We start from the raw sequence: 26,367 nt of genomic DNA on the forward strand, positions 1-26,367 counted from the left end.
GAACAAACAAGGTCAGCTACGGGACACATGAGACTACGTGTTTCCATCACTAAACACACATTCTAAGACTGACAGCGAACCATGTCCAAAAACGGTTGTATATTATTTACCCTACTGCAGATGGATACACCTGAGCTTTAGGAAACTTTTAACCCTAGAGCTCCACCTGAAAACCCAATTCCATACAGTCCTGTAGACCGGAACTCGTTTTAGGAGCCTATTGGCTTGACTATTGTACAGACAGGGCCACATGAACAATCACTGGATCCCTTATGATCACTTAAAGGGTACCTTTCATCAAAAAACTTTTTATATATTATAGTTTAATGTATGCAGAATAACTTTCCATTCGCATGTTATTAAAAAATGTGCTTCTTTCTATTTAATTTTCCACTTTGAAAAAATGACCACTAGAGGGCTCCCTAGAGGCAAGCAATTTTTATAGATCTAAATCTCAGACTGCAGCCGGGACACAGACAAGCTCAGCTGGCAGCTCTGAATCTTCTCCCCTCGTTTTACAACTGCAAGTGCAGAGAGAAGAAAGATCGGAGCTCAGATAGTAAAATGAATGAGGGCATGCTGTAAGGCAGAGTCAGGAGTATGCCCTGCTGTGCTATGAGCACAGTGCTGGCTCCTGCCTGTCTGATTGACAGGCAGGGAGCAGTGCTGAGCTTGTCTGTGTCTCGGCTGCAGTCTGAGATTTAGAACTCCACATGAGTGTGAAATTTATAAAAAAGGGCTTTTTAGCCAGGACTGGTAGGGAGACCCCAAGTGGAAAATTTTATAGAAAGAAGTATATTTTTTAATAACATGGAATTGAAAAGTTATTCTGCATACATTAATCTATAATATATCAAGAATCTTTTTGATGAAAGGTACCCTTTAAGAGACAATATGAGCCTTTTCAGCTGATTGTCGTCCTGTGTAATAGGCTCCTTAGTCTTAAAGGGGTACTCCGGTGAAAAACTATTTTTTTCAAAACAACTGGCTCCAGAAAGTTAAATAGATTTGTAAATTAATTCTATTAAAAAAAATTAATCCTACCAGTACTTATCAGTTGCTGTAGTTGAGTTGTTCTTTTTAGTCTGACCACAGTGCTTTCTGCTGACACCTCTGTCTGTCTCAGGAACTGTCCAGAGCAGGAGATGTTTGCTATGAGGATTTGCTCCTACTCTGGACAGTCCCTGACACAGACAGAGGAGTCAGCAGAGAGCTCTCTGGTTAGACGGAAAAGAACTACACAACTTCAGCAGCTGATAAGTACTGGTAGGATTAAGATTTTTTTTTTATAGAAGTAATTTACAAATCTGTTTAACTTTCTGGAGCTGGTTGATATGACAAAACATTTTTTCACCGGTATACCCCTTTAAGGGTCCTCGTACACTTTTGTCAAAAGTTGTCCAAACCTACCAACTTCAGCAGGACCGGCTGACTGGGCCTCCCAACTCTCCGCTGACAGAAGATGTCAAAAGAAGGGTCAGGCATGTTGGATTTAAACCACATGAACCATTGGACAAATAAGACCCCGCCTTAGGAGTATGACAGAATACTGAACAGGAAGTGTTGTACACCTGTCAGGTTTTGATGACAACACAGGCCTCGGGCCCTGTAACCTCTAGCAATGTTCCATATAGACTCTAAAGACAGACAAGGACTGGGGGCTGTCAAAATCACATTTTCCTTCATTGCTTGAGTATTTTTTTAGGGATAATAAATGGTTAAATTTGACAGTACCTGGGATACGGTTCTTGTCGATTCCGTTGACAGTAAGCTTATCTGACTCGTGACCTTCTTCTCCATGAAGTCCATCTTCTCGTAAGTCCGTTTCTGTCGTACCACTTCTGGTTGACCAGTTACTTCTCCTTTATATTCTCTCGCCTCTGGTCCAAGTCTATACAAGGACCGGCTGCTTGACGTGAGTTCGTCCCTTGACCCTCGGCCTACTCCTACAGAGTGTTTTAAGGAGTCCGTCTGAAAGCGCACCTTGTTATTGTCTGGGGCAATGTTTTCTATCATGTCCGTGTCCAGGCTAGTCTTGCTGCCCCTTACTGCAGTCGTTCTGCAGACTACTGACCGCATTTCTGCTATTAGTTTTTCATTTAGTGCATTGAGTTCGCTGCTGCTGCCCACCGAGCCAGGCCGAGTCTGAACAGTCCCTTGTCTTCTACCTTTCCGTTTTCTCAAGCTGGGTGAGGGGCCTGTAGAATAACCAGAGTCCTGTTGACTTACCACCGTGGGATAGTCTTGAGGAAGACTATGTTGCCTGTTATGGTGAGCCTCCATGTTTTTAAGAACATTAGCTTCCAAGACTCTCCAAGAATGTTTAAAGCTGTCTTTTAAGGCCAAAGGACCAGGTTGCTGTTTAGGAGGGGCATCAAGAGATCCAGTGGGAGAAATAGGCTGTTTGGAGGACTGGTCAACGTTGACCATGTGCTTTATGTACTCCCTGCCTGCTGGGCTGTATTCCGTAGCAGAAGGGTTCCTCTTGTGTTTGCTTGGATGACCTGGGTAGGGCAGAAGTTTTGGAGTCTGTGAATGACTCTGTAGACTATTGGTTGGAGATACAGGCGGTGAAATTGACTGTACAGTCATGCTTTCAAAGTCCATCTCTGAGGGAGGTTCATCGTAAATCGGGGAATCTAAAGATGGCTCATCATAAATGGGTGGTGGGGAGCCATACCTGGGGGAGGAGGGCTGCAGCGTCCCTGTAGGAGTTCTCTGCGGGGTTTGACATGTGGCCCCATTGGTCATGACGAGACAGAATACACCATTGTCCGTTTTCTTTATTTGCATTGATTGTTTTGTGTCTACTCCAGATTTTGCTTGCATAGAAGTGGGCTGAACATGGGCGTATCCGGCAACTCTGCCTAAAGAATTTTTATGGTTGCCACTTTGGAGGGGTGTACAGGCCGGAGACACTGGGACTTGTCTTAGACTATTCACTTTCACTAGCATGGCTGCCTTGGTTCCAGGAACAGGTTGCCACCTGTAGAAAATAGAACAAAGAAAAATGAGAATTAAATAAGTCAAATAAAAACATTTACAACCCCAGTTAATAAAAATAGCAGCAAAAAAACCTGGCTAAGGCTGGGTTCACACCACGTTTTGTTAAATGCGGCTCCCGTATACGGTTGGGAGGAGGGAGCGGGGCTTAATCGCGGCACCCGCACTCAACCGTATTCGGGAACCGTATTTAATGTATGTCTATGAGCCGACCGGAGTGAACCGCAGCCTCCGGTCGGCTTCGTTTTCGGCCGTATGCGGTTTCCCGACCGCAGGCAAAAACGTGGTCGACCACGTTTTTGCCTGCGGTCAGGAAACCGCATATGGCCGAAAACTAAGCCGACCGGAGGCTGCGGTTCACTCCGGTCGGCTCATAGACATACATTAAATACGGTTCCCGAATACGGCTGAGTGCGGGTGCCGCGATTAAGCCCCGCTCCCTCCTCCCAACCGTATACGGGAGCCGTATTTAACAAAACGTGGTGTGAACCCAGCCTTACATGATTTGCTTGATTTCCAAGACACTTTTAAAACATTTTTGCAACTCGTTCACCAGGGTAAAGGGTTTGCTAAAAAGTGGGCATGGCTAGAGTTTAAAGGTGCGTGCCTTATTTGCACCAAAAATACGCCACTTTTGGCATTAAACTAAGCCAACTACTACATATGTTGTAAACTACACAGTCTAAAAATGCACTCTGGAAGCCGGAAGAAGCACACCTTGCGCAAAACCGCCGGCTGTCACCTCTGAGCGCCCACACACTTCTGTGGTCCTGATCCCCCCGGCTGGTCCGAATAGGAGCTTCGAGTCCCAAACCGAGCGGTGAGTGCCGGATATTCTTTTTTGCTGCTATATACAGTTAATGCTAAGTTCTAGCCTGATCTTACGTCCTAGCACCTCCGTGGACTCATTGTATGTGTTGCGTACCTGCCGCGCTTCTACACGCCATTCCTACCTGTAGATTGATGAGAGTGCATTTCTAGTGGTGCCATCTCGTATCTTCCTACAGACACGTATACAATGAATCACAATCACACAAGGCATGACAGTACAATACACAGGAGAAAAATGAAAGAAGAATCCAGCTCCCCCAAAAATTGTAGAAAAAGTTATAAGTCCAAAATTTTATTAGTCCATATTAAAACCAAAAAAACAAAAACACCCTGTGTGGATAAAACCCCTACGCTTGGCGTAGGGGTTTTATCCACACAGGGTGTTTTTGGTTTTTTGGTTTTAATATGGACTAATTAAATTTTGGACTTTTAACATTTTCTTCAACTTTTTGGGGAGCTGGATTCTTCTTTAATTTTTCTCCTATCTACCGGGGTAACGGCCCGGCTTCATCCTGGCTTCCGAACCAACAACTACAAGTGCCCAGAGACTAAGCAACTACAAACGGTGAGCTGGCTACATTTTTTTTTTACTATAGTACAATACACAGCAAAGGTTCTCTAGAACCTCGAAAACTGCCAAGTGGAAAAAAAACACAGCCCAAAGCAACTTACTAGTAAACTCCTTGGACCTTACCCTTGGTCATATCAGTTGGTATCTTCTTCTGTAAGTTCTGATGCATCATCTCAGCCTCCGGTGGCTTCGCCCTCCATCCATGTGTGAAGGGGCCGGCTGTCTGGCTCACTTTATTAGCTATTGAATGGAGACGGGGGTTGGTTTTACTAATGATCTAAGACAGACAGCCAACCCCTTCATACAGGTCACCAACACCCGGTGAGGGGGAGGAAGCCCTCTGCCACCTGAGGCTATAAAAATGTGTCAAACTTTACAGGAGATGCTCCAAACTTCCAAGACCACATGGCCGTAGGGTGCTCCATTTTAGATTTCAACCCCCTTTAACCAAGTCAATACATGTTCACACATAGTACAAGATCAGAATAACATAATAGTTTTGAGTACCCGGGGACATAAGAGAGAGTTCCTATCCCGAAGGTAATGTTGGCGTTCTGTCGTACTTTAGAAACACAAGGGGAGTTATTTATCAATAATGGTCTTGGATAGATCATTTTAGTTGTTTGTCTGGATGCGTTTTTTTTTTTATGGTGGTGTTGCACCAAATTTATCAAAATTGTCGCAGTGGCCATGATAAATTTCGTGCAGATCCGCACATCCACTCCCAGATGATTTTCTAAATTGGCTTTATTTGTTTTAGTTTTAAGGCAAATTCATGTCTAAGGGTACGTTCACAAGCGCGGACCCACAGTGTATTTTACGCTGCAGATCCGTCGCTGAAGGACCGCTACATGGTTGCTTTACATGTCCCTGCTCGGAGCGGCAATAGGCCGCTATGAGCAGACACACTGTGATGTGCGAGTTGCCGCGCATGTGTGGTGTACTCACACACATCGCGGCTGCTCCCCCTGCTCCATGAGCTAAGCTGAGAGCTGGCGCCACGTGCGAGTGTACTGCGCATGCGCGCTGCGACTCGCACATCGCAGTGTGTCTGCTCGTAGCGGCATATTGCCGCTCCAAGAAGGCACATGTAAAGCCACCATGCAGGGGTCCTTCAGCGGCGGATCTGCAGTGTAAAATATGCAGTGGGTCCGCTCGTGTGAACGTACCCTAAAAGGAGGTCTGCAAAGAAAGTCTCCCTCACACTTGAATAGTGGTTTACCTTGCCGCAGTCCAGGAAAAAACAAAAAACATAAAAAACTTTATTGATCAAGCGATTTTTTTTACCTTTCACCTTTTTTAATTTTATTTTGTTATCATCACTTAGAACTTAGAAAAAAAAAATGCAAAAAAAAAACAACCTTCAAATACCGCAAAAAAAATACTTCAAGTACCGCAAAAAAACAAACAAAAAAAAAACTGCAATGCGCAAAATGTAGACCAAAAAAAGCACAAGAACACAATGATAAATTACCCCCAAGGTTCATTGAACTGATGAGATCAGGAAAAGCTACGGAGAGATTCCTAATGTCAGAAAAGCTCGGAGTCCTTCACACTTGTACCCTTTGTGTATCCGCTGTCAGATTATGGCAACAATGGGATTCTTGTCCTGTTCCCAACTCCATTCTCACACAATCGCCTGGCAGAAGCTGAGCAGGGTGGAACCGCACGAATGTGGACAACAGGAAATAGTAGCCTGATAAATGGAGTTGGGTTTAAGGGTGACAATTGGGCTTTTGTTATGATAAGTTTCTCGTAATGCCACTGACAATGAGACGGCGGGGGTAGGGAATACTGCCGGCTGAAAGGAGAGCAGAAAATAGGTAAAAACAAAAACTTTCTATGTGTTTGGATCCATCGTGTTACGATGAGGTCATAAATGTATATTGGGCACTAATGTAAGCATTTTGGTCTTCATATAGTTACATAGTTCATGAGGTTGAGTCCATCAAGTTCAACCTATAACCCCATGGTGTTGATCCAGAGGAAGGAAAAAAAAGCTCAGTTCCATTGAAGTGAATGGAGCCAAGTTGTAATACCGCACACAACCTGAGCACAGGGATGGTGCTGTTTTTGGAAGAAGTCATCTGTGTTTTTATTTATCCATGGATAACCCCTTTGTGAGATGATCCTCACGAGAGGATAACTCCTAGACACTTAGGCCGTCCGCCCAGGAAAAGGACATCCGGCAGACAGTGGGGCGGGATGTTTTGCCGGCGCTGGGACCGCTCGGAGATGCGCCGTCTCCATAGACGCCAATGCATTTCCGAGCGGATTCTGTAGAAAGAATTGACATGCTAGAATCGGAATTTCTGCGCCAGATGTTTCCTCCGCAGAAATTCCGCCGTGTGCGTGATCACATTGCTCTGGGACTCTAGGAATTTTTCTGCTTGGAAATTCCACCATGTGAACATACCCATACGAAGTATATACAGTGACCCCCGAACTACGATGGCCCCAACATACGATCATTTCAAGATACGATGGCCTCTCAGAGGCAGCATCAACATACGATGCTTTTGTATGTCGGGGCCATCGCATAAACGGCTATCCTCCAGCGCAGACTGCTTCAGCTGCCACCGGATAGCCGTTTACGGTGCCCCGTGTGGTCCGCTGACGATCACTTACCTGTCCTCGGGGCTCCGGCGCGTCCTCTTCGGGATCCCCTGCATCGCCGGCGCTCTCCTTCATAGTCATCACGTCGCCACGCACGCCGTCCCGTCTTCCAATAGGAGCGGCGTGCGTAGTGACGTGATGCGGCGACGGAGGAAGCAGAGATGTCCGGAGCGGCAGGGACACCCTGGGGACGCGGCGACAGTGATGGAGGGCGACATCCAGGGCAGCGGTGATATGCAGTGACGGTCCGGAGCGGCGGGGACAGGTGAGCGTTACGTCCTATACTTTACATTGCACGGATCCCTCAACATACGATGGTTTCAACAAACGATGGTTCATTTGGAACGGATTACCATCGTATGTTGAGGGACCACTGTAATGTCATTTAAAGGGGTATTCCAGGTTTATACATCCTTTGGATAGGGGATATGATGGCAGTGGTCCTGCCGTTGAGGACCCCCACGATCTCGGTGCAGCCCCCATATTCTGTGCCAGGTGCTGCTTCCGAGACAGGGACGCCCCCTCCATTCATGTCTATGGGAGGGGGCGTGACGGCAGTCACGCCCCCTCCCATAGACATGAATGGAGGGGGCGTGGAATGATGTCATGAGGGGGCGCGACCGTGGCGTCTCGGAAACAGAATGCCGGGGGCTGCAAAGAGATCGCGGGGGTCCCCTTTGGATAGGGGATAAGATGTATAAAGTGGGAATACCCCTTTAACAAAAAATTCCCATAAAAATACAATATTTTATTAAGAAAGTGTCAAGCACATTAATCTAATATATATAATACTAGTAGTAAAACTAAAAAAATAGTCAAAAAAAATACTAAAGTAATTAGAAAAACATGAAAAAGGATCACGAGAGCGTTCCATGGCGGCAGAATGATCCTCCGACCCGAGGGTGAGAAATTATATCAGGAAACAGAGAAAGAACAGGAAGATGGAATTAGGGAACTAAGTGGATATTTATAATCCTGCGGCTCCTCCTCGATGGTTTTATCCAATCCGCAGGATTTATCAGACTTTATTGACCGAGCTTTACTTCATCTGTGAATCATTCGAAAAAAGAAAAGTCCCCATTGTTGTCCCTAACAGAAAAGCATTACAGAGATTTACGGGGCCGCTGTGAAGGTCGTGACCTCTGGTCTTCATCCAGTCATCGTGGTCTCTGGTCACATTTTCCACCCAGAAAACTGAATAACACTTTTATTTTCTCCGCGCTTTATATAAAGTACAGGAAACAAAACTAGATGTTGTGAAATGCACCAAGGTTTCTTCAGAATTAAAGGGGTCCTCCGGTGGAAAACTTTTATTTTTATTTTTTTTATTAACTGGTGCCAGAAAGTTAAACAGATTTGTAAATTACTTCTATTTAAAAATCTTAATCCTTCCAGTACTTATTAGCTGCTGAATACTACAGAGGAAATTCTTTTCTTTTTGGAACACCGAGCTCTCTGCTGACATCACGAGCACAGTGCTCTCTGCTGACATCTCTGTCCATTTTGAGAACTGCCCAGAGTAGGAGAAAATCCCCATAGAAAACATATGCTGCTCTGGACAGTTCCTAAAATGGACAGAGATGTCAGCAGAGAGCACTGTGCTCGTGATGTCAGCAGAGAGCTTTGTGTTCCAAAAAGAAAATCATTTCCTCTGTAGTATTCAGCAGCTAATAAGTACTGGAAGGATTAGTTTTTTTTTTTTTTTTTATAGAAGTAATTTACAAATCTGTTTAACTTTCTGGCACCAGTTGATAAAAAAAAATAAAAAAAAAAGTTTTCCACCGGAGTACCCCTTTAACAAGATCTCCACTTCATTGATCCATACACAGTTTTCAGATCTCTGACTATTGGACTCTTCATAACTATAGGCCCGTTATATACAGTTTGTTGGCCCTACACACTTAAGGAAAAAAATATATGTAAAATATCATCAAAAGGAAAATAAATGTTTTTAAATCAGATTTGTAAATTACTTCTATGTAAAAATCTTAATCCTTCCAGTACTTATCAGCTGCTGTATGCTTCAGAGGAAGTTGTGTAGTTTTTTCCAGTCTGACCCCAGTGCTCTCTGCTGCCACCTCTGTCTGTGTCAGGAACTGTCCAGAGCAGGAGAGGTTATAGGGATTTGCTCCTGCTCTGGACAGTTCCTGTCAGACTGTGGACAAACTGGAAAGAACTACGCAACTTCCTCTGTGGTATACAGCAGCTGATAAGTACTGGAAGGATTAAGATTATTACATAACAGTAATTTAAAAAAATCGGTATAACTTTCTGGCACCGGTTAATTTAAAAAAATGTTTTTTTCCCCCCTCTGGAGTACCCTTTATGGTCTATTCCAATGTACAGTATTCTGTGCAGATTTGATGTGCAGGATTTTCTGCCGCAGATTTCAATGTAAACTGAATGACTGAGCGCAGCTTCAAATCCTGCGCATCAAATCTGAATACTGTACGTGTGAATAGACCTACTCCGGTGAAAAACTTTGTCCAGAGCAGGAGAGGTTCGCTATGGGGATTTTCTCCTACTCTGGACAGTTCTTAAAATGGACAGAGATGTCAGCAGAGAGCACTGTGCTCATGATGTCAGCAGAGAGCCCTGTGTTCCAAAAAGAAAATAATTTCCTCTGTAGTATTCAGCAGCTAATAAGTAGTGGAAGGATTAATATTTTAAAATAGAAGTAATTTACAAATCTGTTTAACTTTCTGGAGCCAGTTGATTTAAAAAATAAATAAATAAATAAATAAATGAAAAACATTCACACATAGTTCCATGGTTCAGTCCTTCTTACTCCCATAAGGGCAGCAAAAAAAAACCCAAACCTTCAGAATATAGAGTTAATGGGGGAGATTTACCAAAACGTGTGCAGAGGGAGAGTGGTGCAGTTGCCCATAGCAACCAATCAGATCACTGCTTTCATTTTCCAGAGACCCTTTCAGAAATGAAAGAAGCGATCTGATTGGTTGCTATGGGCAACTGGTCTACTTTTGCCAAAGGTTTGGATAAATCTCCCCCAATATATTGACGTAATGTTTAGTAATTCTGTATTACTCTTCTGCTTATAGGATGTTGCAGCTGACTTTGCTTTGAAGAGTCCTTTGGCGCAGTGCGTGGTTTTTGTCTTTGGAACGTCTTTATGAACGGATATGGAGGGGCAAGCTGTGCATAACTAGCTTGCCCCCTGACTGGTGAGCAGTTAAGGGGTTAAGAAATGTACAGGCAAGGTTTTTTAGCCCCCTCCCCCGCCTGTAAAACTTCCCAGTGGCTACAGTGGTATGTCCCATGGGTAGGGGGGAAGGAGTGCACCAATCAGGGGTGTAATAGTTTCCCGGGCTTTCAGAGGCCCTCCCCTGGGTATTTATAGCTGTGGTGCCTCCCTTCCCCCCTCAATCTGCCCAGGACCCGGAGTTTTGACTGCTGGCTGGTATGTGGCTTCCCCTTATTTATGGCCTGGATGGAGCAGGAGGGTGAGGGCTGGCATGCTCGCTTGTGGCTGAGTTGTCCTCCCCTCCTGTTGCACCCTGGCTGTTGCACCCTGGCGTTGGGTTTGGGAGGCTGGCGGACCTCTCACAGTCCCGCTCTCCTTCCCCCTGTCCTGCCCGTTCCTTTAATCCCCTTCCCTGTCCCGTTCCTTTCATCTCCTGCCCGTTCCGTTAATCTCCTGCCCGTTCCGTTAATCTCCTGCCCGTTCCGTTAATCTCCTGCCCCTTCCTTTCATCCTTTTCTCTGCCCGTTCCTTCAGTCCTCTTACCTGGCCCTGAGCCCCCTTCCCATGCGTGCTCCTTTTGAGCGCGCTTTGCCTCTTTCTCCCGTTACTGTCCCCTCCGCTGCAGTGGCGGCCCCCTGGGTGGCTGCTGCTGTTTTTTTTTTTTTTTTTGCGGGCTTGCGCAAATGGACGTTTATTAACGTCCATTTGCGTGTCCCTAGCTATTATGCGCGATCACAAGTTGAGCGCACATCATAGCCGCGGGGTCCCGGTTGCTATTAGCAACCAGGACCCATGCTAATGCCGGACATCGCCGATCGGGCAGATGTCCAGCATTACCTTTTTGGATGCGGCGATCAAAGTTGATCGCCGCATCTGAATGTGTATGGGAGTCCCGGCTGCTCAGTCGGGCTGATCGGGACCATCGCGATTAATCGCGATGTCCCGATCAGCTGGAACGCAGCAGGAGGGTCACTTACCTGCCTCCTGCGCGTCCGCTCGTGGATTGATTGCTCCAAGCCTGAAATTCAGGCTTGAGCAATCAATCACCGATGACCCAGATCATTGCCATGTTAACACATGGCAAGTGATCTGTGTTAGGTACTGTGTGTGCAGTGTTGTGGCTCCCTATGGGAGCTATAGCATTGCACACACACACACAAAAAAAAAAAAAAAAAAAAAAAAAAAAAAAAAATTATGAAGATCAATTTAACCCTTGCCATTAAACATTGGATCACTACTCCCCCCCCCCCCCCCGTACATAAAAAATAAATAAAAAATAAATAAATAAATAATAAAAAAAAAAATAAATAAATAAATAAATTACTAAATGACTGAATAAATAAAATAAAATGATTAAATAAAATATAAATATCTGTATTACATCAAGCATATACACCTATACGGTATCGCTGCTTGCGTACATGTCCGTACTATTTAAATATATCTTCGATTGCAGTACTCCTTCAATGGCGTACGCGCCAAAAAAAATAAATAAATAAATAAATAAATAAAAATTCATGAATAAATAAATGAATTAAAAAAAAAAAAAAAAAAATGTATAAATAAATAAATACATAAATAAAAAATTATAAATAATAAATTACAATGATATGAAAAAGTACAAACTATATAGATTTCAATGCACATACGCATGTGGTATCAAAGGCCACGTGCGTCAATGTCCGAACTATCAAGTTATACATCCTCATTTGATTGCATGGTTTGCGGTGTAAGCGCAAATTAATAATTACATATATATATTCTACAGTTCCATATAGCGTATTTTGGTCGCTTTTTATACGTAAAAAAATAAAATAAAAAAAGAATAAATAATCACTTTAATTGACACGACAATGGTACCGCTGTAAACTTCAGATCACGGCGCATGGTTCTTGCAGCCACTGCACCCCAAACCCTCTCCGCTGCTGTCCCTCTTCCTGAGTTCTCTGCTGCTGGTTTCCCGGCGCCATTCCGGGCGGCGGCAGAGTACCCGCAACCAGGTGGTCTCCAGCGTGCCTTTTCCCGCGCCTGCGGTGGTGAAGTGGTTCCTCCATCTTTTGTGCCTTCTCCATCTTCTGGACTTAGTGAGCGTTCTGTTGCGGGGGGCAGTGGTGGCTCTATTTTCGTGCCTGCTCTTGGGGTTTTGGCAGGCCAGTTGTCTTCAGCTGGCTAGGCTGGGTTGGTGCCCTCTCCTTCCCTGGTTAGTGTGCTTATGGCTGTTCAGGGTAGTATCCGCCTTTTGTTCCTGTGTGTTTGGTGGGTTTGGGTCTCGGATATAGGTGTATGTCTATGTTGGTCTCTGGTTGTGAGTTGGGTACGTCTCTTCTTGACGGGGTGCTTTGGTGTGGCTGGATGACCGGGTTTTGTGGGCTTAGCTCCTGAGGCTTGTTCCTTATCCTGAATCGGTGGCACCCAGTTACGGTTTTGTTTCTTTTGGTTTTCTCCCCCCTTGGTTTGGTGTTTCTCTCCGTCACTAGTTGTAGTCCCTCTCCGCTGCTCTGTTTGTCCTAGTGTATTGTCTGATGTTTTCTCCTGTTTTGCTCCCGATCTTTGGTAGGCATGGGACTCCTGTATGTCGTGCTGGGTGCTTTAGCTGATGTGGCGGTGGGTAGGTTTTGCTTGGGTTTCAGTTTGTCTTTCCTTGTGGGTTCTTCTGTTTGTGGTGGTTTTTCCAGAGGGGGATTCTCCTGTGCTCTACGCTTGTTGGGGTGTGGTTTGTTGTAGTCTTCCGCATGCCGTGTGGCGTTGGTCTGCAGTTTTCCTGTGTACGGGGAGTGTTTGCATGTTCTCTGTTTTGGTTTCCTCGGGGCTCGCTAGGTGCCCCTGTTCCGGTCCTTGCTGGTTTACTGTATGTTCCGCATGGATTATGGTTCTGGGCGGAGTTTTTTCCTGCAGGTTGTCTCTGGCCACCGAGGGTGTCTGGTATTTGTGCCCCCGCATATGTGCCCCTGGTACGCTATGGGCTGACATTTCGGTTGGTTGGGGTTTTTTCAGGAGTTGGGCAGTGGACTGGCCTGCTTTCAGTTCCCCATTGCAGCGCACGGGGAGCTCGCTCTGTTCTCTGTTGTGGCTGGTTGGGTCGGTTGTTGGTGTGGTGTTTGGTTTTCCAGTGGTGCTGCGGTGGGTTTCTGCCATGCTTGGGGTTTTGTTTGAGCTTTTCCCTTGGTGTTGGTTGTGGGACTTTGGGTGCTTGCTTCGGCAGCTCATGTTTTAGACTTGTAACGTTACTGTGTGGGTGGGCATGGCCCCTGTGCTTGGTTGCGCGCTACTTTTGTGATGCTTTTCTTCTTTTCTGGTGTGTGATTTGAGTGATCAGGGGGCGTGTTTTCTTCCTGTGCTCTGCCTGTTGCATCTAGTGCTTCGCTGTTTGGAGTTACGATTTCTTTCAGGGCTACGCTCCCTGGGGTCGGTATTGGGTGTTGACGTTTTGTCCCGTTTTCTCTGGCTGTAGTTCCGGAGGTTTGCTTGTGCGGCCGGCCCGTGGGTCCTTGGGGAGAGTGGTGTAATTCTTGGTCCGCTTTGGTGGCTCCTGCGGTTTGGTCGCACTCACGGTACGGCGCTTGCGAGTGGTTAGTGTTGGTGTGGAGGCAGGGATGTCTACAGTCGAGGAGGGTCCCGGAGGTTCCAGAGGGTCTGTGGACGGCGGATAAAAACTTAAAAAAAAATAAAAAAATTAAAAATTTTGGTTTCCATACCTGGAATGCCCCTTGATGTAACCTTATAAGGCTCTGATGTTTGATTTACTGTTTCGTTTTAATAGGATGTGATAACGGAAGTTATCTGCTGTGTCACCTCTCCTAGGAGTTTCGAGATTTGGGCAGTGTTCTCAGTGTATCCAAATAACATTCTGAGTATGTGATGCTGGGATCTTCACCTGTTAATGTGAATCACCTATTAAAAAATAAAAATAAAAAAAAAATAAAAAAAAAAAAAAATTTAAAAAAAAAAAATTAAAAAAATAAAAAAGTTGGTTGGCTTTCCCGCTGTGCTGCGATCCAGTGGGGTGCGGTTGCCGCACGGCACATGGCAGGGGGTGATTTTCTTTCTGCTTTGCAGGTGGTGTATACCTTGGGGCTGGGCCCACGAGTGGGTGGCCTTGCTGTCGGCGACCGGTTTTTTCCTATCATTTTTGGGTCGCTTGGTGGCGGCTGCGGGTCGGGTTTTTGGTTTTCGTTTTGCGTAATTTTTCTGATCCGAGATTTTGCGCTAGCTTTTTTCAGGGCTATGTGGTTGGGGCACTTTTTCTTTCTCCTCGTCTCCTTCCATGGGACTTGGGTGTCCGTGTTTTTGGGTGCCTATTTTTTGCGTTTCATGGAAAAAGTTTAAAATAAAAAAAAAAAAAAAAAAAGGCCCGTCGGTCCGAGACTGTTTAGGCGATCCGGGAGACGCAGCTCGTGCTCCATGACTGTTTTGTGAGTTCGGGGTTTGCTCTCTTTTTGTATCGGGGCCGGCGGAGGTGGATGGGGTTTCCGGAGAGGGTAGCGCTGCACGTGGGGCGCGGGCGTTCTGCATGTTATGTTGCTATTTTCGCCCAGTTTGATCTTTCCCATGTGTGTTTTTTGTTTTAAGAGCGGCTTTCCGCAAGGTGGTGCGAGTGCTGCAGCACTCTTCGGTGTATGGGCGAGTCTGAGAGAGAAGTTCACACGGGTTATTTAAAATAAAAAAATAAAAAAAAAAAAAATTAAAAAAATTAAAAATTAACAAAATGGTCCTGGTGGCAGGTACCTCGGATTTCCTGGAGAGGAAATGTGTTGAGCGGATTTCCTGGAGAGGAAATGTGTTGAGCGGATTTCCTGGAGAGGAAATGTGTTGAGCGGATTTCCTGGAGAGGAAATGTGTTGGGCGGATTTCCTGGAGAGGAAATGTTTTGGGTGTGCCGGGGGGCTGAGGTGGCCCCAGGTGTTGGCTATCCAGTTTCTCTTGGGTGGGGGTCGGAGCCCAGTGTAGGGCTAACTGGTCTCCTCCGTGGCGGTAAGAAGACGGTGAAAGCGGGGTCAACCCGGGGTAGACCTCCACACAGGACAGTGTGGCAGCACCTCTCGGGTTGGCAAGAAGCCAATCGGTGTCTTTGTTACAGTTAAATTGTTATTTATATAAGTAATTTTATAAATAAAGCTGTGGCCGATTCCCACCCACGGAAAAGTTAAATTGTTGTTGTATCAGTTATTATTTAATTAATTATTGTAATAAGGGGGAGGGGTAGTTATAGCCTGCTAGGAGCTAATTGTGTCTCAGCAGTCTAGGTCACGCACAAATTCAGCGCTTTTTACCCGTGAGAAAAAGACGGCAGAATTTTACTTTTGCTCAAATACATCTCAGCACATGTTCTGAAGGTCTACAAGTCTGGGCATGATGGTAATACTATGTCCTGCCCGCGCCAGGCTGGCAAGGAAGCTTGGTAGTTTAGTTCTGTAGCGTGAAGAAACAGCTCGTCCTGAAAAAACATATACAGTGGTCCCTTAAAGGAGCAGTGCAGCGAAAAATAACTTATAAAACTTATAGCTTGCGGGGGGTCCGAGCGCTGAGACCCCCCGCGATCTCCTGCAGTCTGCCGGAAGTGGCCATTCCGACCCCTGCAGGAAGCCGCGGCCGACACTCCCCCTCCATGTATCTCTATGGGATGCATGGGGGGGGGGAGGGGTCGGCTGGTTCTCCGTGCAGGGGTCGGCACGCCCCCTTCCAGCAGACTGCCGGGGCCCCAGAAGATCGCAGGGGGTCCCAGCGCTCGGACCCCCCACAATCTATAACTTATTCCCTATCCTTTGGATAGGGGCTAAGTTATTTTTCACTACAGATCTCCTTTAAAGGGGTACTCTGGTGGAAAACTTTTTTTTTCTTAATCAACTGGTGCCAGAAAGTTAAACAGATTTGTAAATTACTTCAATTAAAAAATCTTAATCCTTCCAGTACTTATGAGCTGCTGAATACTACAGAGGAAATTATTTTCTTTTTGGAACACAGTGCTCTCTGCTGACATCATGACCACAGTGCTCTCTGCTGACACCTCTGTCCATTTTAAGAACTGTCCAGAGTAGGAGAAAATCCCCATAGCAAATATATGCTGCTCTGGACAGTTCCTAAAATGGACAGAAATGTCAGCAGAGAGCACTGTGGTCATGATGTCAGCAGAGAGCTCTGTGTTCCAAAAAGAAAAGAATCTTCTCTGTAGTATTCAGCAGCTAATAAGTATTGGAAGGATAAAGATTTTTTAATAGAAGTAATTTACAAATCTGTTTAACTTTCTGGCACCAGTTGATAAAAAAAAAATAAAAAAAAAGTTTTCCACCGGAGTACCCCTTTAAAGGGGTACTCCGTTGCTCAGCATTCGGAACAAAATGTTCCGAACGCTAAGAGCTGGCGCCGGAGTCTCGTGACATCACGCCCTGCCCCCTCATGCCACCCCGCCCCCTCACTATAAGTCTGTGGGAGGGGGCGTGGCGGCCGCCACGTCCCCTCCCATAGACTTACAGTGAGGGAGCTGGGTGTGACGTCACGAGGGGGCCGCACCATGATCTAACGAGCCCCCGGCGCCAGCTCTAAGCATTCAGAACATTTTGTTCCCGAACACTGAGCAACGGAGTACCCCTTTAAGTTACAATATTCACTGGTTCCAGGATGACCAATGTAAGTGGAAACTATTGTATCCTGAGACCCAAAATTCTGTGGAATAGGATCAAGCCCTCAAAATGTCAACCCAAAATAAGAATTAAAAACATTTTAATTAAAGAAAATTCGGAAGATATCTAATACAGCTAAAGCAAATCCTTCTATATAAAAGTAAAATATAGCTGCTATAGGCTATACAACTTTTGGGGCTTCTTCAGGGTCCCATACAGCAGTGGTCCCCAACCCAGTCATCAAGGCTCACCAACATTCTAGGTATTTTTTTTTGGAATAGAACAGGGAACATTCTCAAATCCTGGACTGTTGGTGGCCTTGAGGACTGGGCCCGGGACCTCTGCCATACAGGTCAAACATTGTACCTGAAAAACAAAACTGCCCTCACCTGGTGTCCAAGGGACCAGCCCATCCCGAAACAGGTAAAAGGCAAGGTAGAACATGTAGTAGTGCATTATACTGTAGGGAGGGACGACTAGTCTGCCAATCAGTGCATGCCCTTCAGTCATACGGGTATGCACCCTCTCTGATTGGTCAGATCTTCCAGCCATTCATACATGCCGTGGATCTGGACTGCCTTTGGCATTGTTTGTTTGGTTTCAAGTTACAACCATCGTATGTCGAAAATATATAATAAAAAATATTGTATAACTTGAGGAGTCAATGTATAGAGACGACTCCTCACTCTTCAACATTTTAGTATTGAAATTCACAAAAACAATATAAGACTCTTTGGTCCTAGAATTATGGAAGTTCCTGGATAGACGCTGTATAGGACGTGCGGACTGTGCTGCGTATGCTGTGCAGAGTGTAGCATACGCAGCACAGTCTGCACATTCCACACAGCCTCCCAACGGCCCATATTTTTGTGGATTTCAATACTAATAAACATTACCTTACAGGCTTGAAAGCTGCGGAGTGCAGAGTCTTTATAAAGATTACGGGAAGCTCAGCTGCTCCGATTTATATACTTACCTGTCTCGGCGCTATAACATTCGGTAAACGTCCAGGTCGCCTTCTGCGCACCTTGCTGTGTCTTGTAAATTAAAGGTTACTATGAAACCAGCTTGGACTCCGTCGCTCACTTTATAAACTCTGCTTTCCTAACACACCTCTCCCTCTTACTCTCACTCCCTGGCTTCCAAAATAGGTTGGCCGCAGCTCTCCGGTATGATTTTCCCTACTGCCTGCTCCCCAGGATAGCTCTTCCTGTCATTGTCAGCCTTTAATTACATGTTTTATTATGTTCTGCCTTCAGGAAATAGAGCCCTAGCTGAAAAAAAAAAATGCCGCCCTATTTATAGTTGAGAAAACAAAACTTTCGGAATGCGACATGAGCCTACAGAGACCTTACCGATCGGTATAGACCGAGAAGATTCAGGTGTAACAAGAGATCAGAGACATGATCATGGCCGGTCATAGAGACAAAAAATCCTTACATAGCCAAAGATGCACAGTGAATCTGTGGTATCCTGGTACGGGACCTGGTCCTGTTCCTGTCTAAAGTCCCCTCAGCTAGAGTCCCTCCATTCCACAGGGCTCTCCTGCAGGGCTTGCCCCTTGGTCGCCTCATATAAATATATATTTGTATAGTGTACAAATGTATAGGACCTACCCAGGTCACCTGATATATTATTATGGTTGTACTATTGTTCAAGGACCTTCTAGGGTCATGTGATGTACCCAGAGTTCACTGGGTTCAGGACTTACAGGTTTGCTGATCAATGAGCTTAGTCCAGCCCCCTTATTATATAAAGGGCTGTAGCCACTAAATTAACTCTCTTAGTTCCTGCACTCTCTTAGTGCCGGACTATCAAGCAAGCACAATCAGCATATCTTCATTCATCTCAACTAGGCCAAAGCCTAAAGAACCAGCAGCCACTAAAACCGCGAGTTATAAAGCTCAACCTACAAATCCTGGGTGACTACTATTTCACTCAAATCTTATAATTAGTAGCACAGTGGCCTGCTCAAAGCTAAAGACTATCCGTCCCAGCAAAGCCTGTGAGGAACCTGCATCCCGGTTACCTCGAGAGAGACTGTATACCTGTAAAGACTGTTTGCATAAAAGTTCAAGTAAAAGTTTCCAGTTATCTCATAAAATCTGCTGTGGACATTCCGTTTATTATCCCTGCCGTTTGTGGGACGGTTGGCAGCAGGACCTCCAATACTAAGCAAACCTCACCCTGGCGTCACGACAAGTAAGGGTTAATACCACCAGACCCTGTAATATCATTGCAACACCCCAGACACCACAAATTCCACTATGTATAAGAGTACGCTCTGACCGGGTCACTTTATACGGCTGTAGAGATGGTGGCAATCAAACACGCATATTCAAAACACCAAAAGGCATTACATACAGTATATATTAATACTTTATCCTTATATACACTAATGTTAAAGGGAAACTCCGGTACATTACATCTTATCCCCTATCCACAGCATAGAGGATAAGTGTCTGATTGTGGGGGTTCGACCGCTGGGACCCCCCACTTTCTCCCATCCAGTGCCCCGATGTTCTAAAGCTTTGTTTTCAGAATACCAGCTCTTCTCTAGCTCGGAGAGGCCATGGTCAACATTAAAGGGGTACTCCGCTGCTCAACAAACTGTTCCGAGCACTGGGAGCTCGTGATGTCATAGCCCCGCCCTAGACCTCTTATCTTCAACTTGGGGACCCCCGCGATCTCTGTGCTGCACCCGGCGTTCGTTTACAACCGAAGGCTTGCGACATCACGGCCGAGCCCCGCTCCTGACGTCACGACCACGCCCCCTCAATGCAAGTCTATGGGAGGGGGCGTGACGGCTGTCACGCCCCCTCCCATAGACTTGCATTGAGGGGGGCGGGATGTGACATTATGAGTAGGCGGGGCTATGAAGTCACGAGCTCCAGCGTTTGGAACAGTTTGTTCCAAACGCTGAGCAGCGGAGTACCCCTTTAATCCCTGCACCGAACGGAGGTCGCGCCATGAATAAGTCAAACCCCCTGTAGATAGGGGATAAGATGTAATATACCGGAGTTCCCCTTTAAGTATTGTCATACTATGACACTTCACCATGCACACGATGAACCACCACAACCATTATTAGAATTGTTTTCGCTTTGTTTTCATTTGTGGCTTCTTGTGGTTGACCAAAAATCAGCCATGAAAACCTTCTTTGAAGCCACAATGGTCGTCAGGCGCTCATTCACGGTCCCTTCCACATTTTTACTCCAGTACATTAGCTGAAGCTTAAAGGGGTTATCCGGGAAAAAACTTTTTTTTTTTTAATATATCAACTGGCTCCAGAAAGTTAAACAGATTTGTAAATTACTTCTAATTAAATCTTAATCCTTTCAGTACTTATGAGCTGCTGAAGTTGAGTTGCTCTTTTCTGTCTAAGTGCTCTCTGATGACACCTGTCTCGGGAACTGTCCAGAGTAGAAGCAAATCCCCATAGCAAACCTCTCTTACTCTGTGCAGTTCCTGAGACAAGCAGAGATGTCAGCAGAGAGCACTGTTGCCAGACAGAAAAGAACAACAACTTCAGCAGCTGATAATTATTGTAAGGATTAAGATTTTTTAATAGAAGTAATTTACAAATCTGTATAACCTTCTGGAGTCAGTTGATTATATATATATATATATATATATATATATATATATATATATATATATATATAAAGTTTTTTCCTGGAATACCCCTTTAAGTCTCTTAATCTACCAATAATTGGGAATCATAAACCTCATCAGCTTAGTCCCATATATGCAGCCCCTATACACTTTGGCGGTGTACCGGACGACTGTGTAAGATGTATGTAGGGCCTTGGGGAGGGGAAAGATTTGAGCATATTGAATTTTAGCAGCTCGACCCTAGGTTTTTGAGACAAAAGCAACCCCTAGAGCAGTCTGGCAGAGGCTAACCCCTCCCCTGTCCGTCAAGAACACATGTCCGTCCACATGTATTGGCAGATAGTGATAGAAAGCTATCGTTTGGCAGACAACTATTGAAGGTGTACGGCCTTACGGTAGGTCATATCTTGGTCCCTTCTCTAGTAACACTTCTAAATGTAGCGAAGTATTTTTTAATTGTACACCGTTCCATAAAGTATTTTATAGCATTCATGCCTCATTGTTCACACAGCAGTAAACCAGAATATAATATAGGGTATAAAATCTCTCCATAACTTCTCTTGGCCACATCCTCTGGTACATACTGAAACCTAAGCTGCTGTTTAATTATTTCTATGTTTAGCACTGGATACATTGGCATTAAGGACAGGCTTGAGTGGCTGCCGGGGCCTTCCCAGAATTCGCACCATTCATCAGGAGCCGATGATTTATTTTTAGTGCAGAGAGTCAATATTTCCACTACAATGAATCCTGGTGTCCGCGGTGGACGCGTGTTCGGTGAGGTGCTAACAATTGTGGCCATTACTGGGGGGGTTGGAGGATTGGGGCTGTTGTCCTGATGGTGGTTCGTGGCAACATTCTTGTCTTGGGATCAATTTTACACAGTTGTCATCTCTAGGTTTACAATATCACTGGAGCCGATCTCATAACCAGTATTGGGATTCCAATTAAATAAATCAGGCCCTTTGACGCTCCACCTTACTACTGGGGTGACACACTGTAACAAACCTCCTCCTAATGTAATTTCCTTACTTCTGGGTTGACACACTGCAATAAACCTCCTCCTCATGCAATCACCTCACTACTGGGGTGACACACTGTAACAAACTTCCTCCTCATGTAATCTCCTTACTACTGGGGTGACACACTGTAACAAACCTCCTTCTCATGTAATCTCCTTACTACTGGGGTGACACACTGTAACAACCCCCCTCCTCATGTAATCTCCTTACTACTAGGGTGACACACTGTAACAAACTTCCTCCTCATGTAATCTCCTTACTACTGGGGGGACACACTGTAACAAACCTCCTCCTCATGTAATCTCCTTACTACTGGGGTGACACACTGTAATAAACCTCCTCCTCATGTAATCACCTTACTACTGGGGTGACACACTGTAACAAACCTCCTCCTCATGTAATCACCTTACTACTGGGGTGACACACTGTAATAAACCTCCTCCTCATGTAATCACCTTACTACTGGGGTGACACACTGTAACAAACTTCCTCCTCATGTAATCTCCTTACTACTGGGGTGACACACTGTAACAAACCTCCTCCTCATGTAATCTCCTTACTACTAGGGTGACACACTGTAACAAACCTCCTCCTCATGTAATCTCCTTACTACTGGGGTGACACACTGTAACAAACTTCCTCCTCATGTAATCTCCTTACTACTGGGGTGACACACTGTAACAAACCTCCTCAAGAGTATGCTCTAGGCGGCTGCCTATTTTGCCTATAGGCATAGCAGGCCCTGGAGATAATATAATGGGGGGCTCTTGCAGTCCTATGTAGCTTCCCTTTGCTAGTTCATAACTAGAAGTCAGATGGTATACCATGCATGGAGTTCTATGCTGGCATATGCCCCCCGTAAAATTCAATATTTAATGGGGTATCGGTTACAAGCGAAAATAAGAAAAGCGAATGTAATATATCTTATCAGAGAAAAGTCCTTTTTTTTTTCCCCCTCTTATGAAGCTTCTTTCCCCATCAATGAATCTTTCACTTACAAGATGGACTAGCGGCTCGCAGAGATCACATTACATGCTGCTCTTACAAGTCTATGGAGAGGGAAGATGAGAGGAGTGAGAAAAGAGGGGAGTGAATTTTGAAAGAGACAAACCAATTACAAAGGGGCTTCACATGTTAAAGGGGTACTCCGATGTTCCGGCCCCCTTGTGACATCACATCACTCCCCCTCCATTCATGTCTATGGGAGGGGGTGTGTCGGAGACACACCCCCTCCCATAGACATGAATGGAGGGGGGCGTGGTCATGAAGTCAACAGGGGGGGGCAGCAGCGGGAACCCCTCGATCACCCTTTGGATAGGGAAAACGATGTCTAGCAGCAGAGTCTTCCTTTAACTTATTAGATTTCCCCTCAGGGCTTGATTCACAGTTAGTGCTCTATAATGTCCACCATGCTGCTGCTTCTTTAGATATGTATGGAGAGCAGGATCCCATTCTATGTGTGTGCGCAGTGTATAGAAGCCATTATAGAGGCTATGCTCTACCCACTAACCCACAAACAAAATAACAATGGAGATGCAGCCTGCAGAGTAAAATTTGGTAAAAATAAAATAAATACCATATACAAATGATATAATGACCAGAACTAGTGATACTCCTGATGTACTTACACAGCGCAGCTTATTCCGAAAAAAAAACGTATCTGAGGTGCCAGGTACACTCAAAGTAAAAAGCAAATTATTACCTTAGGAAATGCATATTTTTAGAGCTTTCTTAGCTTTATGGTTGCACTTAGCGGGGGATTTGTCCGTTCCCACATAACATAATTAGTAAAATAACTGAGGTTAAACAGCTGAGGACTCTCTCGTACTGATTAGCAGAACAGGAAATCCAGCTTTTTAAGGTCACCCAGGACCAGGATTAAGTATTCTTAACATTAGCGCTAAGTAAACCCCAAAAGAATTTTCAAGTAAATAAAAAACTAGAAAATTAAAGGTTAAAACTACCATAAAAGGCGCATGTGTTCTGTGAAATAAGAAAAGAATAAGATGGTGGCGGCCGCTGCAAAACGTGTGGATTTTATTGGGATGCAAAGTGTCCTAATGCTTTTACTTTCCTGCTCGTAAAGAACAAATTGTGCATAGACCATACAGGATGTCTACAAGAGAGAGAGAATTAGAGAGTCACTGCGTGTGTGTGTGAGTGAGTGTGTGTGAGAGTGAGGATGTCTAAAAGAGAGAGAGAGAATTAGAGAGTCGCTGCGTGTGTGTGTGAGTGAGTGTGTGTGTGAGTGTGTGTGAGAGTGAGGATGTCTACAAGAGAGAGAGAATTAGAGAGTCACTGCGTGTGTGTGTGCGTGTGTGTGAGAGTGAGGATGTCTAAAAGAGAGAGAGAGAATTAGAGAGTCACTGCGTGTGTGTGTGTGTGAGTGTGTGTGAGAGTGAGGATGTCTACAAGAGAGAGAGAGAATTAGAGAGTCACTGCGTGTGTGAGTGTGTGAGTGTGTGTGAGAGTGAGGATGTCTAAAAGAGAGAGAGAGAATTAGAGAGTCACTGCGTGTGTGTGTGAGTGAGTGAGTGTGTGTGAGAGTGAGGATGTCTACAAGAGAGAGAGAATTAGAGAGTCACTGCGTGTGTGTGTGAGTGAGTGTGTGTGAGAGTGAGGATGTCTACAAGAGAGATAGAGAATTAGAGAGTCGCTGCGTGTGTGTGTGAGTGAGTGTGTGTGAGAGTGAGGATGTCTAAAAGAGAGAGAGAGAATTAGAGAGTCACTGCGTGCGTGTGTGTGTGTGAGTGAGTGTGTGTGAGAGTGAGGATGTCTAAAAGAGAGAGAGAATTAGAGAGTCACTGCGTGTGTGTGTGAGTGTGTGTGAGAGTGAGGATGTCTAAAAGAGAGAGAGAATTAGAGAGTCACTGCGTGTGTGTGTGTGTGTGTGTGAGTGTGTGAGAGTGTGTGTGAGAGTGAGGATGTCTACAAGAGAGAGAGAATTAGAGAGTCGCTGCGTGTGTGTGTGAGTGAGTGTGTGTGAGAGTGAGGATGTCTAAAAGAGAGAGAGAGAATTAGAGAGTCACTGCGTTTGTGTGTGTGAGTGAGTGTGTGTGAGAGTGAGGATGTCTAAAAGAGAGAGAGAATTAGAGAGTCACTGCGTGTGTGTGCGTGTGTGAGTGAGTGTGAGAGTGAGGATGTCTACAAGAGAGAGAGAATTAGAGAGTCACTGTGTGTGTGTGTGAGTGTGTGTGAGAGTGAGGATGTCTAAAAGAGAGAGAGAATTAGAGAGTCACTGCGTGTGTGTGTGAGAGTGAGGATGTCTAAAAGAGAGAGAGAATTAGAGAGTCACTGCGTGTGTGTGTGAGTGAGTGAGTGTGCGTGAGAGTGAGGATGTCTAAAAGAGAGAGAGAATTAGAGAGTCACTGCGTGTGTGTGTGTGTGAGAGTGAGGATGTCTAAAAGAGAGAGAGAGAATTAGAGAGTCACTGCGTGTGTGTGTGAGTGAGTGAGTGTGTGTGAGTGAGGATGTCTAAAAGAGAGAGAATTAGAGAGTCACTGCGTGTGTGTGTGAGTGTGTGTGAGTGAGTGAGTGTATGTGAGTGAGGATGTCTAAGAGAGAGAATTAGAGAGTCACTGCGTGTGTGTGTGTGTGTGTGTGAGTGTGTGTGAGAGTGAGGATGTCTACAAGAGAGAGAGAATTAGAGAATCACTGTGTGTGTGTGTGTGTGTGTGCGTAAGTATGTGAGTATGTGTGTGAGTGTGTATGTGAGTGTATGAGAGAGTGTGTAAAAATGAGAGAGATTGTGTGCATGCAAGTGTGTGAGAAAGTGAGTGGATGCGCGAGAGTGTGTTGTGTACTTTATATGTAAATGTGTGTTTGTGTGAGTGAATGTGTGAGAGTGTGTGAAAGAGACAGAGTGTATGTGAGTGTGGGAAAGTGAGCGTGCGACAGAGTGTGAGTGAGAGAGAAAATCTGATGAAGAGTCCGGTGTATACTAGAAACCCGTCCTGTCTGCTTTTTACAATAAATTATAATATAATTTAACAACCTCCCTTGTTGGAGATTTGACTGGGAGAAGCGCCATAACTTTAGATACTATTTTAAAACAACCAATAAATTTTATTACTGTAGATATATACTGCACAAGACACTGGAAATCCTGCCTATTCTCCTCTGTATTAGAAATCCTGCCTATTCTCCTCTGTATTAGAAATCCTGCCTATTCTCCTCTGTATTAGAAATCCTGCCTATTCTCCTCTGTATTAGAAATCCTGCCTATTCTCCTCTGTATTAGAAATCCTGCCTATTCTCCTCTGTATTAGAAATCCTGCCTATTCTCCTCTGTATTAGAAATCCTGCCTATTCTCCTCTGTATTAGAAATCCTGCCTATTCTCCTCTGTATTAGAAATCCTGCCTATTCTCCTCTGTATTAGAAATCCTGCCTATTCTCCTCTGTATTAGAAATCCTGCCTATTCTCCTCTGTATTAGAAATCCTGCCTATTCTCTGCTGTATTATAAATCCTGCCTATTCTCCTCTGTATTAGAAATTATGCCTATTTTCCTATGTATTAGAAATCCTGCCTATTCTCTACTGTATTAGAAATCCTGCCTATTCTCTACTGTATTAGAAATCCTGCCTATTCTCTACTGTATTAGGAATCCTGCCTATTCTCTACTGTATTAGGAATCCTGCCTATTCTCTACTGTATTAGGAATCCTGCCTATTCTCCTCTGTATTAGAAATCCTGCCTATTCTCCTCTGTATTAGAAATCCTGCCTATTCTCCTCTGTATTAGAAATCCTGCCTATTCTCCTCTGTATTAGAAATCCTGCCTATTCTCCTCTGTATTAGAAATCCTGCCTATTCTCCTCTGTATTAGAAATCCTGCCTATTCTCCTCTGTATTAGAAATCCTGCCTATTCTCCTCTGTATTAAAAA

At 44.9% G+C, this 26,367-nt stretch overlaps 1 protein-coding gene and 1 long non-coding RNA gene across 2 annotated transcripts in view; one reads left to right on the forward strand and one right to left on the reverse strand.

Annotated features, from left to right (window-relative positions):
• LOC130296466 (uncharacterized) overlaps positions 1–10,143 on the forward strand; it is a 46,414-nt gene extending 36,271 nt beyond the window's left edge. Inside the window, exon 4 of the long non-coding RNA XR_008849220.1 lies at positions 10,084–10,143. This is a non-coding gene — a long non-coding RNA (uncharacterized LOC130296466). The remainder of the gene's footprint in view (positions 1–10,083) is intronic.
• LOC130296461 (rho GTPase-activating protein 39-like) overlaps positions 1–26,367 on the reverse strand; it is a 121,472-nt gene that overhangs the window by 49,794 nt on the left and 45,311 nt on the right. Inside the window, exon 3 of the mRNA XM_056548000.1 lies at positions 1,735–2,986. Coding sequence (XP_056403975.1) covers positions 1,735–2,986 — 1,252 coding nt within the window. The remainder of the gene's footprint in view (positions 1–1,734; positions 2,987–26,367) is intronic.

The sequence above is a fragment of the Hyla sarda genome, chromosome 12 (assembly GCF_029499605.1).
Source record: "Hyla sarda isolate aHylSar1 chromosome 12, aHylSar1.hap1, whole genome shotgun sequence".
NCBI classification, from domain to species: Eukaryota; Metazoa; Chordata; class Amphibia; order Anura; family Hylidae; genus Hyla; species Hyla sarda.